Consider the following 16,289-nt stretch of genomic DNA (forward strand, 5'->3'; position numbering starts at 1 on the left):
TTGGGTGTAAAGTAAAATGGCTCCTTTAGTCTTGTTCTTCATTAAAGATATATAAAGACAATCACTTAGCCTAATGGATCCATACTATCATTGAGTGGTAGACTGAATGTATACTTTATGAGTCGTAGCAAACTCTAAGTGGTTTTGTGTTTGTGCAAACAGAGTCGCTATAACCAAGCAAAGTTAAGCATACATGATAGAAACCTGAAGGTTGCTGCTGTTGTGGAGAGTTTGGAGCGAGAAATGGAATTACTGTGTCTCACTGGAGTAGAAGATCAGCTGCAAGCAGATGTTAGACCAACTCTAGAGATGCTAAGGAATGCTGGAATAAAGGTACTTAACAATATTGCTGACATAACAGGTTATCATTTATTAACTTTTTAAATCAAGACATAATTTGTATTTGTATGTATTTAGGTTCTTTCAAAGTAAGAAAGTGTCAAGTCCCAAGCACATTCTGGGCATGATCTAGCAGAAACAAGTAAGACACTGTGTGCAAAGTTTTCTTGCCAACAACAGATTTCATCAATCTCAAACTTACTTCTGTAGGAAAACTACCAATGGATAGATGTGTGTGGCTCAGTCATTTATCCGCTGGCTGTCTACAGCAAACTGTCCTTGCTGACACTAAATGAGTTTGAGCCAAGATTTGTGTGACACCAATGTTTTCAGGTTTGGCGCTCGTAAGAGGTTTCAGCAAAGATCAAAATGTGAATTATTTGAACTAGAATTCAGAACTGCCCTTGGAGTTTGTTCAGTTCATGTTAAAGGGGTGGCATGAAAAGCCATGCAGAAGAGTTGGTTTGCTAGACACCTATCAATTGCACATGTACAATAATGCATTTATTTGAGGGAGGGTTTCAAGTAAATATATGATCAATATCTTAGGGAAGGGGGCAAGATTATACATGTTTTGCTTTAAGCAGTGTCAAGCTCTACTCCAAATAGTTGTAATGACTTTGCATTGGTTAAACTGAGTCAGACACAGTGGGATATTTTGCATATGCTGCTTGTGCTGGACTTCAGCCCCTCCATTATCTGCTGGAAGGGCAGCTCAGGAGGGCAAAGCAAACCAGGAGAATTTTGGAATGCGATGACAATAATTTCCTTACACTGGTGATTGAGTCATCTTACTAACTAGTCATCATACTAACAAACCTTCTTGGTGTTAAGGGCTGAGAGAGCTGTCAGACATTGGGAACATAATAACTTTATCCCTTAATCTTTACTGCCTTCTCAGTTCTGCATGGTCAGTGGGCAGGATCTCTTTGGAGTGTTGGGACTGTAGCTCATGCTCCAAGATTTGCTGTCTCATGGTTTGGCTGCTGCTTCCTGAGATTATCACCAGGGTCACAGACTGTTGTGTTGCATCATTTTGCTGACAAACGTCATCTGTATTCTCACTTTTCTGATCAAGGTAGTATCAGGGCCATAGGGAAAGGATTTTTTGCTTCCCCAGAGCTTTACTTTGTCTTCATACACATTGTGAGAATGGGAGGGGAATGGAGCTGCAAAAAGTAAAGACAGTTCTTTTCTGCTTTGCATACTATTGCAGTAAAAACTGTTAGTTAATTTTACTTTAAAATGCACAAGTCAGTATATTTTCTTGGATAACCTAATCCCAAAAGGTGCCAGAGAAAACTTGGAGAGAGATGTAATTTAGATTTGGAGAACAGACATGCTAATGTCCGAAGAAGTGAACTCTTACATTCTTTTGCAGATATGGATGTTAACAGGAGATAAACTGGAGACAGCAACTTGCATTGCAAAAAGTTCTCACTTAGTGTCTAGAAATCAAGATATTCATATTTTCAGACCTGTAAGTATAGTTCTAACATTTTTTGTTGGTTCATCAAAGGATGGCTAATAGCAGTGTTGCTGTATTCAATTAGTAGTTGGCTGGCTGTTGAAAGTTGTTGGGTTATTGTACTGAGTGTCATTGTAATGATCAAGAGAGTAGTACTTAGGTTGTTGTTCAAGGCAGTAAAATCACAAAGCATTTAAGAGTGTTGTTTTCTGGAGTTGTTGATGTGCTGTAGAAATGTTTGAAGCCGTGTGTGGGTGTCCCATGTTCGACACACATTTTACACCCTTCATAAGAGACATAGCAAGATACCTCTAAATAGTGATGGAGAGGTCTGTGTGAGGTGAGGTGCTGAGCCACTAAAAAACTGTCCATATATTTAGGCTGTCTGAATGTCATTCTTGCTTGTTTTAGCATTTTCATTGATAGAACTCTTTAGACTCAAGCAGAATTAATCCTGAATGAAACTGTGAACCTTCCCTTGTGTAAACAGAGATCAAATTGGTATGAGAAATCTTTTTCATGTCATTATATATATGTGCATTAAACAGACTGTTTAAGTAATTGTTAGAAAAGTAAACTGAATCTTCTTCTATATGTTTTATATGTGTACTATTCACTTGACTGAAGCCAAACAGAAATAGATTTTCCAGACATTGATTGATGCTGTGTGATCAGACATAATGCATCTGTTGGTTCTAAATGAACCACTTGCACCTACAGAAATAATTATATTAATATCATTTACATGTAAATGTATTTTCTTCTGAAGCATCAGAATGGCAAATTAGGCCCTGCAGACTACTATTTGCAATTAAATTATTAATGCTTCTGATAAAACTTCAGATCAATTTTTGTTGACCTTTTCACATTGTAACACCACAAATTAAGTATTTCTGAACAAAATGTATTTAGTTGAGTCAGATTTTTATTTTCATTGCCTTGACTGGTAATAAGAGATCAGCATAAAACTGTGTTAACTTAGAATATGTAGTTTTAAATTAGTTAGAAAACACATTTATACAAAATTACTTCTGTGGCTATACTTGCTGCAAAGAAATAACTACTGAATTAATGCAAGAAAATATCAAGCACTATAACACTTCTACTGTAGTTATAAATTAGAAAGATAAAACCTTTTGCTACTCTCTTTCCAAAAAGCTGTGTTTTGTTTTTTACAAAATTGTTTATTCTTAGAAGTCTCAGCTTCTATATGTAATTCTGGAGGTATTTACAAATAAAACAAAACCAAAAACATTCTGTTAGGTTGAAATTTAGAATAGAGAGGAAAATCACTACTCATCAGTGTGCATAAGTGCTGACATCTCTTCATCTCTGCAATGTACTAGGCCAACAATCTGGTGTATCTAACAGCTGTCAGACAAGGAGGTTTCTCTTTTCATGCTTAGTTGTGGAAAAGAAGGAAAAAAATTCTGAACTGGGGCACGTGTTTGAGTTTTTCTCTGTGCAGGGGCTTTTTAATGTAACTCAAATTTTATGGGTAGTAGCGCCCATTTGGAGAGAGAAAAGTTCTTTGAACTTCATCAGGTTGGGTAGTAGTGGGTCAAGGACAAAACTTCACATTCAGTGTAATTAAGACAGAGACAAAATTAAAACTGTAATCAGAGCTTATGCTTTATTCTGTGCTTGAAACTTTGTCTAGCATGATAGCTCTGAAATACATTAATATTTTTTTGGGGAAAAACAAGAAAAGAAAAACCAAATTAAAAACAAAACTAATTTTAAAAAAACTGAAAAAAACACAAAACAAACAAAAAAACCACCACCACATCCAAACCTGCCAGTCCCCTCAAAATCTGGTTACAATTTCAATTTTTCATATTCTGTTTATAGTTCAAAACCTTCTAAAATGCATTTAGTAACATTTGACTGTTTTTTGCATTTCACAGCTGGGCTTTTTTGAAACTGTTATGTAAATTTTAAAAATCTATTAAGTAATTCTTTCATATTATGCCACTTGATCTTGTCTTCAGAGTTAAGCAAGATCCAAAAGGATTAGTACTAATGAGCGTCTTTATGTCCCTTTGAAATCTGTGTCTGGTTACTGAAACTGAAGAAACAATTAATAGGAACACTTTATGTTATTCTAAGAGCATATTTTGCTGGTTAATAAACAAAACAATTGAGGTTTGCTTGGGAAATTTTTCTGTTTTTCTCTAGACCTGCCAGGATGAAAAGACTTAGGCCACCTCAAAATTCAGATATTTTAATGTCGTTGATTCAGTACTATTTTAGCCCTTGCAAACTTTGGTGAGGAACCACTTAAGCTGACTGCATAGATTTTACTTGTTTGAGGATTACTCTTTCACTTCATAAGGTTTGAGGCTTATAGTAAAATTCCATAGGTATTAGACTTGCAATGGGATAAAACCCTTGAACCACGGCTTCTGGGTGTGAGGTCTCAAAACTTGATTTGTTTTTTAAAGAATATAACAAAATCTTTTAACTGAGTGTTTTTTATTGAAGGTTATCACTCGAGGAGAGGCTCACTTAGAACTAAATGCTTTTAGGAGGAAGCATGACTGTGCCTTGGTGATATCTGGAGACTCACTTGAGGTAAAAACTTGGTTTCTGTCAAATTGTTTATATGCTTATGGTCAGAAAGTGATGTATCAGCATCTTCACACTCTTTTTTCAAGTATTTCCCCATACTTTTAAGTAGTTCTTAGAGATACTTTTGCTTATCACTGAGCGCAAATTAGATTATATATGTTGTAGATGTGCAAATGTTACTGGGTTCCTAGTCTTCTGTACAGTAATAGAAACGGAAATTGTATACAGCATGCTTTGGTACTGTCTATTCTCTTAACCTCAAAGCATGTTGCTGCTCTATTCTCTTTGATTTAAAAATTAGAAAGCCACAGTCAGGAGAATCTTTCTTTTTTTTCCTCCCAGTTGGATATTGTACATGGAAAATATCATTAAAAAATCTTTATACTGTGTTTTTGTGTGGGGCTACATGTAATAATATTTAATTGTAAGTAAATCCAAGTAGTTTTTTTTTTCCTCAGGTTTGTCTCAAGTATTATGAGCATGAATTTGTAGAGCTGGCTTGTCAGTGTCCTGCTGTAGTGTGCTGCCGATGCTCTCCCACCCAGAAAGCCCACATTGTGAAACTGTTACAGCACCACACCGGGAAACGCACATGTGCAATAGGTAACTCTTGGCACAACCCTGCTAGTAAAGTCTGTAATAAATGTAATCAGCAGGTGGCACCACAGAGAAATAGCTGAAACTAAACCAGAGAGAATTCTTTACCAACCTTTACCTGCAGCCAGGTATTACATAGCTATGGCCCAAAATGCCATTCCATGAGAAAGGTGTGGTTATCTTCTGTGTTCTGCAGGAAAGTCTTGATTACTGAAGTAATTAATTATAAGTCATAGATTAATGGTAAGAATTTAAAAGCATGTAAGAGGTTTCTCAAATACTGTAAGGCCAGGAGAATAAAACCTCTGAAGGACTGAATATTGCAGTGACATTTTCCAGGTGATGGAGGAAATGATGTCAGCATGATCCAAGCAGCGGACTGTGGAATTGGAATTGAAGGCAAGGTAATGTTAACAATTTCATTGTGAAATGTGTGTCACATAGAAGCCTAGTAGAATGTGATTAGAAGCTTTATTCTTAAACAATAGTGAATTGATAATTTCTAATTAAAGTATTCTGCAAGATTATAAGAATGCTTAGTCTTTAGTATTTTTGCTTGTATGTCTTCTGCTTTATCATTTTAAAAGCAGGAAAAGTTATAGTTGTTTCTGTGTAGCATTTACCCAGAAGAAGCAGGAGAAGCAATTAAACTTATTTGTTACAGCCCACTGCATCTTAGGATATGCACAAAAAAATTGTCTTGTCTCATTGCAGGGTTGATTTTCAAAGAATGAACAAACTTGTCTTTTAAAATTAATTGTTGCTTAGAATTTTGACACTTGATACACATCTCTTACACTGGGTTCATATTTGAAATATTTTTCTTTTTTTCTAGGAGGGAAAACAAGCTTCTCTAGCAGCTGACTTTTCTATCACACAGTTTAAACACATAGGTAGGCTGCTGATGGTACATGGCCGAAACAGTTATAAAAGATCAGCAGCACTTGGTCAATTTGTCATGCACCGAGGCCTTATTATTTCAACTATGCAGGTATTTAATGCTTTGTTTTCTGACTAGCTAAATCCCTATGTCTGTCTTTGAAATGTCACAAAATCTTAACCAACCAGTATTGTTATTTTTCCTATATTGTATTGTTTTGTATATAGAATTACATTAAATAATTAATTATCTGCTTTTTCTAGGCTGTGTTTTCATCAGTCTTCTACTTTGCATCTGTTCCCTTGTACCAAGGATTCCTAATGGTAGGGTAAGTCAAAGCAAGAGTTACAATTTCTGGTAATAAATGCAGTAAACTAACTGGTTAAATAACACCATGGGCTTGGTGTCATCCATGTTTTCCATGCATTTTTCATGGGTACACTACCAATGATGGGTACCAGCCTGGGATGAGTGTACCAAGAAAAGTCACAGTAGGTTGGCTGTGCACTATATGATGGGGGAAGTCTCAATATCAGTTCTCTGGAGAGGGGGATCTGCATAGCCTTAGAGGAAGATACCGCAGAACCTGTGCACATACGAGGTAAAAACAATAAAGAAAATCTCCCAGAGCAGACCAGCTTCAGCTGTCCCACAGATTAATGTACAAATCTCAGTGACAATCACAGGGTTTTGTGGTAAAAATGGAGCTGAAGCTACTATGAAATTTCCTCTGAGAGTGCACTATCCAACTTTGCCACATAGATTTCCATTAATGTGAATATGTGCAGCATTAGGAGCACCTTGGTCATGTTGCAGCAGCTAGTTTACTAATAAGGTTCCCCAAGTTATACAGCTGAGAAATGTGCATGTGTTTGTGTTTGTCCCTGTTCTCTGTCCCTATGACCTAAGAGCTTCCTTCTATTCTCCCTATAAATAATAACAACTTAAATCAAGAGTAACTTAAATCTTAGTCAAACCACGGTCTGATTACACCAAACTTTGCAGAGGCAAACAGCAGATCTCTCTAAAAGATTTGCAGAAATTGTGCTAAGTTCCAGGGAAGTACATGTGTGTATCTCACATGTGTACAATAAAATCCAAAGCCACTTACAGAGCTGTTAAGACTCTTATTCATCCACCTACCTTCTCCACATTGTCCAGAATTTAGTGCCCTTTTTTTTAAATTCAGTTTTCATGCATCCATCTAGACATAAATTTAAATGTCACGTCTTTGGACTGGTTGTCCAAAGTGCAAGTGCACAGCGAGTGTGGTAACAGGTGATAAGCTTGGGTGATAGAATAAATAAATGTATTTATTGGTTTTGATTGTATAAGACCCCTGTAACTTCTCACAACTGACAGCTCTCAGAACCACAAGAGCAGGTTGCATGTGAAAGCTGTGTTGGTAAGCTGCCTAAGTACTGGAAAAAAATCAGTTTCATTTCACTTACATAAAAAGAATAATTGAACTCAGTAGATCAGTTTAAACTTATATCATACGAAAGCCTTAACGTGTGTTCTTCCTTTCTCCTAGGTATGCAACCATATATACCATGTTTCCAGTCTTCTCTCTAGTATTGGATCAAGATGTGAAGCCAGAAATGGCATTGCTATATCCAGAACTTTATAAGGATCTCACAAAGGTATGGATGTTTCCAGTGCTCAGCTATGAACAAATGCTAAAATCTCCAGTGTGCAAAACCAGGAATTGTTGCAGTCTTTTTCTTAAGGGATTCCAAGCAAGACAGATTGCACAACTATTGCCAACTTCTGTACTATTAAAATAATCCCCAGTACCAAACATTTCAATCATTTTAATTAATACATTTCTCCCGTCACAAGTGGCTATACTGAAATAATTCAAACCTGAAGGTATATTGATAAAGCAACCTTGGCTCTGGCCCCAAAATCTCTGACATGGAGTTATTTATGTTTACATATTCACATTACTTTTCTATTTTAATTGGTAGATGAATTTATAGATTTTTTTTTTCCTAACATGCAGAAGTTACTGCTGATGACTCCAAAAACTTTCTTTTAAATAACAGATATTTATAACTGATATATCTGTACTCAATTATCCATGGATACTGCTTTCTTTGTGTTTGTACATACTTGCAAACAATCAAAGTTTGTAATTTTGTTACCCACAAGTGTGAAATAAATCTCAAGATTATGTTTTAATAAGCTTTTTGAAAAGCACTTCTTCATCCTTAGCTGTCAGCTAGGAAAGTTATGATCCAAGGCAGAAGCAGACTCCAGTTAAAGACTCTAGCCCAAAATTTTCTGAGTCTGTCTTTTTAATTGCACTAAATTAGCTATTACCAATGTTAATCTGGGATCATGTTTTTTTCCTCTGTTGGAGATCTTGGTTCTTTCTCTGCTTGAGAATCTTTGAAGTCTTTGAGATTTCAGTCCTTTATCAAACTCCAAAAAGCATGGTCATCACCTGCTAAACAGAGCCATAAGCTTGCCTGTGGAAAGCTGTTCACAGAACTTGGAACTTGCTGCAGTAATAAACAAGTGCTGATTCTTGCCTGTTCTAGAGTGATTTTTTTTTGTGGCAAAATGGCTGCTTTTTGCCACTTTATCCCTTAAAATGTGTATTTTTTCAACTCTTCAGTTCTAACATATTTCATCAGTACCCTCAGAGAATGCAAGACTCATATCATATGTACAGCATTTATTCTTTGATTTTTTGCATATGTTTCAGTCTGTACCATTCACAATCAAAATATTTAAAATTTATTTGGTAATATTTACTTGCTGAAAATTTGCAGTAGTGATAAATTTATGCTGTGAAAGCAAATGGGCAGTTTATCCAACATTTAGAAGTTACTAGTAAATAACTGCAGATTTGCTTAATGTTTTGGTCAGTTGGTACAATGCTGTAGTTGTTTTGAAGACTACATTTTACAAATAAAAATTAATGAATTTTACTGTATTTATCATTCTGAAAACTAGCCAGAGCATTGCAAGCTAAAATTGCAAGCTAAAGCCTTAACTTCTTACTCCCAAATTTAGACTTTGTGCAATTTCTATACAAGCTTGAAATGAAGAATCATAAAAACAAGTAGAAGCTTTGTAGCCTTTATCACTTCAGATACTGCTTATTTTACTTGTAAAATGTTTCTCTAGCACTGAACTATTAAAAATATATGAGCTGAGTAGATTTTTTTTTTTTAAAGTTGTGTTTAACTGTCCTCTCACATGTTTTCCTTAGGGAAGATCTTTGTCATTTAAGACCTTCCTCATCTGGGTTTTAATCAGTATTTACCAAGGTAGGAGAGAGTCCTAATTTTGCTGAACTGAGAAATTTTTGTCTGCTATTAGCAATATTGTTTTTCAGCTGCAGGTTGAATTCCCAAAGCTTAGCATTTCATCAGTAGTTATATATATTGCTTTCTGTTTATCTTGTAAATCGATATTCCTGTAGTGTGCCAGGCCTATTCAAAACACAGCCTGATTGGTATTTTTATTGGTGCATGTTACCTAAAAAAGGACATGTTTTTAATTAAATGCTAATCCAGAAAAATTTTAATGAGTGCTTATCACATTGCATGTATTTACACAGTAGTTTTCTTTAATTGAATTACAGAAGTACTGTTGAAGAAATCTGAATTATGTAATCAGTTGAAAGTAATTACACTTTCAACAATATCTCATTTATTTGCAGCACTTGACAAAATGAGGTTAATTAACAGTTCATTGGATATATTGCTCTAAAAGGTGTTTAATTTCCTAATAGTTTTATTTCTGTATGGCTTTACTTTGGTTGGCTTATTTCACAAGTACAAAGTACAGTAAATATCCTTCTTTTAGAAAGATCAGTGTTATAAAAATTGCTGGACAAATTTTCATAATGAGCAATCAACCGTTCAGTGTACAGTTGTAAAAACTGGTACAGTGACATTTCACTGCAGGGTGTATTGCCAACCTTGTGTGCCTCTCCACCCCACCCAGGTGGTATTCTGATGTATGGAGCCCTGCTGCTTTTTGAATCTGAATTTGTACACGTCGTTGCCATTTCCTTCACTGCCCTGATCTTGACTGAGCTCTTGATGGTTGCACTGACCATACGAACGTGGCACTGGTTAATGGTGGTGGCTGAATTCCTCAGTCTTGGCTGCTATGTGGCCTCTCTTGCATTTCTAAATGAATACTTTGGTGAGTAAAACTACTTTAGCAAAGAATTGGTTTATATCTTTAATGATGTTTTTCTCTTCCCTTTTTTCAATTAAGAATAGGTGATGTTTTGAAATGCTGCTCTCTCTATAAGAAATATAATTGAGTCCAAATTAGTCCTACTTAGTGTTGGGTTAAAATATTCTCTTACCCTTTTCTCCCAGAATTCAACAATCTTTATCCTGTTAGTATGGTTTATCTAGATGATAAACTTAACTCAAAACACTCCTGCCTTTTCCAACCGTGGTCTGATATTGACAGTCCAAATTGCATACCTTAAATTGGCTTTGAGATTTGCACTATTGAAAATAGATATGGTTTGTTAAAAATCAGGATCTTTCACTGAATTGGTGCATTATTTTCTACACCAGGCCAAGAGGGTGTCATTAGATCTAACTCACAAGGCTAAAATTGCTAAAGTATTGTTAGGAAGTGATGAAGCAGCCTAGTAGGAAAGATACTTTACACAGGAACCATTGGTTCATAAGTATAGTAAGCTTGTATTAAGCTTGCTTTGCTTTAAGTTTTGGTATGCCATACAGTGCCTTAAGACATTGTTTACAGTTCACATGATGAAAGAACACATTTCAACTGCAAATCTTAGCAGTCAAGAATCTGAGCATCAAAATAATACCTATTTCTTCTAGGATCAACTTTTCCTTTAGTAAAAATAAAGTAGCTAGGTGTGATTTTACAAATGTAACTTACAGAAATATATGTAATAGCTTTAATTATACCTCACAAGGAGCAGAATCCAGCTTCTTCTCTGCCTTTTAGGATCTGATGAGCATGGAGCTGCCCTTCCTCACCTGTCATTTCACACAGCAGAATTAAGCGTTACATGGCAGTTTCTAGAAGTCTCACAATTCTGCCTTCATTCAGTCAGTTCCCAGGTGTTCAGTGCTAGGGTAGTGTGTGTGCATTATATGATTATTTATGTAATTATTTATTTAATCAGTAAATGCTTCACTGCCTGTTCCAGGCATTCTGGTACTTCCAAGATTTCTCAGGAGTCAAATTTTAGTGAAGAAACAACCCTGCTGGGCTTGGTACCTCTATTGTACATTATTTCAGGTTTGCCAGAGCACCCTTTTTTTTCTCTGACACTGATGCACAGACACATTAATAGAGATTATTGGGTTGATTTTTGAATCTCCACAGTCAAATTACAAATTAAAGGAAGAAACAAGAACAGATACATTTACTTGCACTTGAGTGCAGACTTCCAGGAACTTCATAAAGCAGAACTTGCAGCTTCACATTTAAAAGCCTGTAGTACTGGCGACAGCCAGTCCTTCCATCCTTTCTGGTGTTGTTCTGTGAAAAACACTTTCAGATAATGTTCAGAAAGGTGTAGAAACCACAGGAACTTTGTTTCTTGCAAACTTTTCCATAAAGGGGAGTGTTTTCCTCTCTGTGCTCATCTATTTGCTGGGCAAGCCCAACCAAGTCCATAAACGGTTGCACGACTTCTTGCAACCCAGGGACTTAACTTCACTATTTTTTGTATTTGAGAGTACTGAAAATGCTGCAGTTTCATGAGATTTTGTAAAGATGTATTTTACTCTGTGTTATTCACCACTTAATCTGAGAAAATTCCTTTCTTCTAGTCTTACTTCTGCTTAATGCTTTATTCTTATTGAATTTGTCCCATTATAACTGCAGGGAGGGAGCTTTTTTGTGTATGTGATGCAGCATAATCCTAAGTGATGGTTTGCACTTCGAGATATAGAGCAACATCCATGGATCAGGAAAAATGGTCCAGACCAATAGTGCTTGACTTCACTTGCAAATAAACTTATTTCAATGATGTTGCTTATAAGGATCATCTCCTTCCAGAGAAATTATATGATGACATGACACTCAAATTAGAAAGGCAAAAATACCAAAGGCAAAACAGATACTGTTCTAGAGCTCTGACTCATGAAAGTTTTTATGTTTCTGAGTTAATTGCACACAGTGGCCTTTTTAGAGTGTCTATGACAGGTTACACAGGCTTTCAGTATGTCTAAGCAGACTTAGGCTAAAAGTGCATAACAAGTTTATACATTGAAATTTAATATACTAAGTATTTTAATGAGCAGAGTTGGAGCAGGAAAGCATTCCTTTATTGCCTTTTCTGAAGTGAATTTTCATTCACATGATCAAGTTGTTTATACAGTAAATTTTACCTTGAAATGAAATGTAAGAAAAGTGCCAATCTATTCACAACCTTAAAACATGACCAAATATAAAATCTCTATGTTTTCAAAGTGTTTTGATTTAATTGCTGCTTAAAATAATCTGACTGACATGTGAAAGGCAATACTGATCCAGTTAATGCTACTAACATCTTTTTCATCTCCTCTTTGTGTAGCTAACGTCTTGGGGTTTGTTGTTGTTTTTTTTCTTTGCATGACTTTTGTATTTTCTGTAAAACTATCCTTTCATTTTCCCTCTTTGTGAAACAGGTATAGGCAGAGTGTCTTTTGGAGCTTTCTTAGGTAGGTGAAGTTGAACTTTTCTTGAAGTTTTGGGTTGGCTTTTATTTTTTTTATCTTTAAAGTTTCACTCAGGAGTAGCAAATTTCTTAATATATGCATTTGTAAATAATGGGGAAAAAATAAATGAAAAAAATCTTGGGGTTCCCTGAGTTCTGGGATCACTTCATGATTTTTAAGTATGATCTAATTATCATCAATAGGGTCAAAAATCAGCAAGCATTGTGTGTCAGCATTCTTGTTAATTTTTTTTCATAAACAATTATCTTCTCCGTGTGGTGGGTAACAATATCACTACATTTTCCCTTGAAATATTTGGCCTCTAATTTAATCTCTATTATTTTAAGAATCATTCAGCATTGATGTTGTAAGAAAAATAATACAGAATAAAAGATCCAAACTAGCAAAGAAAAATAATACTGAATAAAAGATCCAAACTGGTTGGGAACTTATAGCAGGTAAAAATCATTCTCACTAGTAGAAAAATAAGCGGAATTAACTTTTTATTATGAGAGAGTCTTGCTTTTAAACTGAGATTCTGTTTCCCCTAAAAGTTACTTCAGCTGCAAAACAATGTGAGGACCATAAAGGAACTCTGAAGTTCCTGTCTAAAAAAAATAATTTGTAAAAGCAAAAGGCTGAAGTTAACTTTCTGTTGCTTTATTGTCCTTTTTTTTTAAATGGGACAATAGCATAAGCAAACATTTAAGACACTTTTGTTGACTTCGCACTGTGGAAGTTCCAGTTTCCATGTTACTGGCTCCCATTACTTATTTTCCCTTTTTGTTTCTGCAGATGTTGCCTTTATCACAACTGTGACCTTCCTGTGGAAAGTGTCAGCAATCACTGTTGTAAGCTGTCTTCCACTTTACATTCTCAAGTACTTGAAGCGCAAGTTCTCTCCTCCAAGTTACTCCAAGCTTACCTCGTAAAAGTGATTATATTCCTCTGGTTTTCACTCACACCAGTCTGCAGATTGCATATTCACTGTGCTATAGTGTCTATGGATTCATGCTGGACTAAAGAAACTTTAAAAAAAAATAAAAAGGGATAATGTGAATAGAGCACAAAAAGAGGAAACATCTGAGAGATACAATAACACAGAAGTACACTAACAACTATTAGAGATAAACTAAATTTTCTTTGTGTTGATTTTCTTTTTTTCTTTCAGTTGTTATGATTATAAAATAAAACCAAATTACCTTTGATTTGACAATGCTTCTGAATGGTTTCATTGCTACTGTGAAGGATCTTTTGCTACTGTAAAGGATTTTTTCCAACTATATTTATCTTCTGCAAGTTAAATTGAAACTTTTGTTATTTATTACATAAATTTACATCTTTAATTATTGTATGACTTCCTAATTCAAGCCCTTTCTTTTAGTGTTTATATATGGCAAAGTTTATTCATCCATACTTACTCTAACAAACCTAATACCTGTAAATGCCTGTGTCTGTATTAGCAGCTATTATTCCTCATCAGACATTGATTAATATGCACTATTTGAATTATGTACTGATGTCTGCATAGCACAGTATTATTTTAGGAGCTGTTGTCCTATTCTGTAATCTCCATTTCTGGCACCAGTAAATTATAGATGTGTGATGTTGACGGCAGTTCTTTAAATGCACATTACAGCCAGGTTGCACAAAAGCTGTTTAAAAATTAAATTATAAATTCTGTACATAATTCCACAGCACTTATTGATCTGTACAGATATCAAAACATGGCTGCTCAGTAAATATGTTTTAAAGTTCTTATTCATTTTGTATTTGTAAAACTGCAAATAGTGTCAAAGTACATTTCTATATATGAGAAGTCCAGTAAACCTTGTATTAGCTAATATGTCTAAATTGCCTTGTAATCTGTTTACTTAGGTTACTCAGGTAAAAGAAAATAAGAGGAACACATGAACATCATGGTAGGAAAATCTATCATCTTCCAAGTTGTAAATGTTATGTTTTTATAACTTAGTTTGGGTGCAAACTTGTCAAAAAAAAAAATCAACACATTTTAGCTTGTAAGCCGTCAGTGTTGAGTGTCTTGGCTGAGTTACGACACTTCATCACAGCTAAAGATTTCTTCCAGAAACTCAAATACTCTGATGCAATCTGAAGGGTCCAAATCTTGCACACTGTACTGGCAAGTAGGATATATTAATTTTCTGTTGTGATATAACTTTGCTTTCTCACGAAGTACATATAATGAATTTGGCATAGTCTATTAATCAGAGGAAAGGAACAACATAACTATTAATGCTTTCTTTATTAAATATTTATGTGTGTGTTTTTAAAACCCACTTAATATGGATGTCATTTTTATGTTTGACTGTATGCCTTTACAACATAATTCCTCATTCAGTCTCTTTTCCCTTATGCCATTATTACTTTGGATGAGTAATATTTAAGTGACAATTATAATTACTTCCTGGGAGAGCAGAGGAAACGGCTGCAGAGCTATTTGGATTCCACCCCATTCCATTAATTTCTGTTTTCAAAGTTTTTCTAACTAGCTATTTATCTGCTTTTTTTAATTTTCATTCTTCATTATAAAAGCAATAAAGCCTAATTTCTACCAAATATTAGTGGTATATGTATTAAATAAACTACTGAGGTAGAGTTTCCTTTAATTACCCAACATCCCAGACTAGTTAGCCCTGTCCCTCTGTGAACTCGATTCTGTAAATCCCCACAAGATGTCACTGTTCTTGCATATTAGCAGGAGCCTTTCTGCATTCGGTGTGCGTTTGCCAAGATGCTCCTGATTTACGTTTTTAGCTTAGTTCTGTGGTATTTTTGTCACTGATTTGCTTTACTTTTTTCTTTTCCCCAATAAGTGGTGATTACTTTTAAACAATGAAGAAAGTCACTGGTGTGCAGTTCTTCTGAAATGTTGGTGGTGTTTTCTTCAGACTTTTTTGTCTTACACGTTGTGGGCTCACAACCATATGCATAAGATTTGGGAGATAAGCACAAGCTCAGAGTTGGTCGTCTTCCATCTATGCATCGCATCTGTGAAATTAGGCAGAAAATGAGAAAAAAAACCCCAGAAATTAAACTAACAGCATGAAAGTGATAGTGTTACTGCAATACATCTGTATGAGACACAATTGTACCCATGGGAAAAGAACTGCTCAGTTAGAACTTTAGTGTGGATTTATTAATTCCCAGCATTAAAACCCTTAAGGGTAGTGTGATAGCAAATGTATGGGTTCTGTACACAGCTACAAGCCTTTCAAAAGTGGAGTCAGGTCTCTAAAGTGCCTGTTTCCTTAGTATTTCAAAGATACAGCAAAGGTCCAGGTTCAGCTCACACTTTGTTTTAAGGATTGTGGAAGCTGACTCAAGTCACTTACCTTGCTTTTGAGGTTCAGCTTACATAAACAGATTTAGGCCTTGGCTCTGCAAGTTACACCCAGAAGGACCTTAGATTTTCTTGGTATTAAATGAGTGTTTACTTTTGTGAAGTCCTATGTCAGATATGTACTTCTGAAATGGTAATCATGTCTCTCTGAAAACATATTTGAAAACAATTTCAGAAGTGGAACAGAATGGAGGAAGGAGCAAGGTGAGACCAGGAAATACATCTTCACCAAAGTAACTTACATAACAATACGTGGACCATGTTTAATAAGCACATGAGCTGAACTCCTAGATTTCCAATGTAGTTGATGAACAGAGGGAGAGATCCTGCAAAAAAGGAGAGTATTGGTAATTATCTTGGGATTTTCTGATGCTATCCCAAAATTCTGTGTCCATGTAACTGCTG

The 16,289-nt window shown here is 35.3% G+C and overlaps 1 protein-coding gene across 2 annotated transcripts in view; it reads left to right on the forward strand.

Moving 5' to 3' along the window:
* Positions 1 to 15,399, forward strand: part of ATP9B (ATPase phospholipid transporting 9B (putative)) — a 154,481-nt gene extending 139,082 nt beyond the window's left edge. Inside the window, exons 19-30 of one of the 2 annotated variants that reach the window (XM_039712256.1) lie at positions 163 to 333; positions 1,721 to 1,819; positions 4,292 to 4,381; positions 4,837 to 4,981; positions 5,315 to 5,379; positions 5,811 to 5,966; positions 6,119 to 6,183; positions 7,390 to 7,498; positions 9,079 to 9,136; positions 9,819 to 10,022; positions 12,491 to 12,523; positions 13,316 to 15,399. In XM_039712256.1, coding sequence (XP_039568190.1) covers positions 163 to 333; positions 1,721 to 1,819; positions 4,292 to 4,381; positions 4,837 to 4,981; positions 5,315 to 5,379; positions 5,811 to 5,966; positions 6,119 to 6,183; positions 7,390 to 7,498; positions 9,079 to 9,136; positions 9,819 to 10,022; positions 12,491 to 12,523; positions 13,316 to 13,452 — 1,332 coding nt within the window. In that variant the 3' untranslated portion in view covers positions 13,453 to 15,399. The remainder of the gene's footprint in view (positions 1 to 162; positions 334 to 1,720; positions 1,820 to 4,291; positions 4,382 to 4,836; positions 4,982 to 5,314; positions 5,380 to 5,810; positions 5,967 to 6,118; positions 6,184 to 7,389; positions 7,499 to 9,078; positions 9,137 to 9,818; positions 10,023 to 12,490; positions 12,524 to 13,315) is intronic. The other variant, XM_039712257.1, reaches the window with a different exon arrangement.
* The last annotated feature ends 890 nt before the right edge of the window (positions 15,400 to 16,289 follow it).

The sequence above is a fragment of the Passer montanus genome, unplaced genomic scaffold (genome assembly GCF_014805655.1).
Source record: "Passer montanus isolate IOZ18808 unplaced genomic scaffold, ASM1480565v1 scaffold26, whole genome shotgun sequence".
In the NCBI taxonomy this organism is placed as follows: Eukaryota; Metazoa; Chordata; class Aves; order Passeriformes; family Passeridae; genus Passer; species Passer montanus.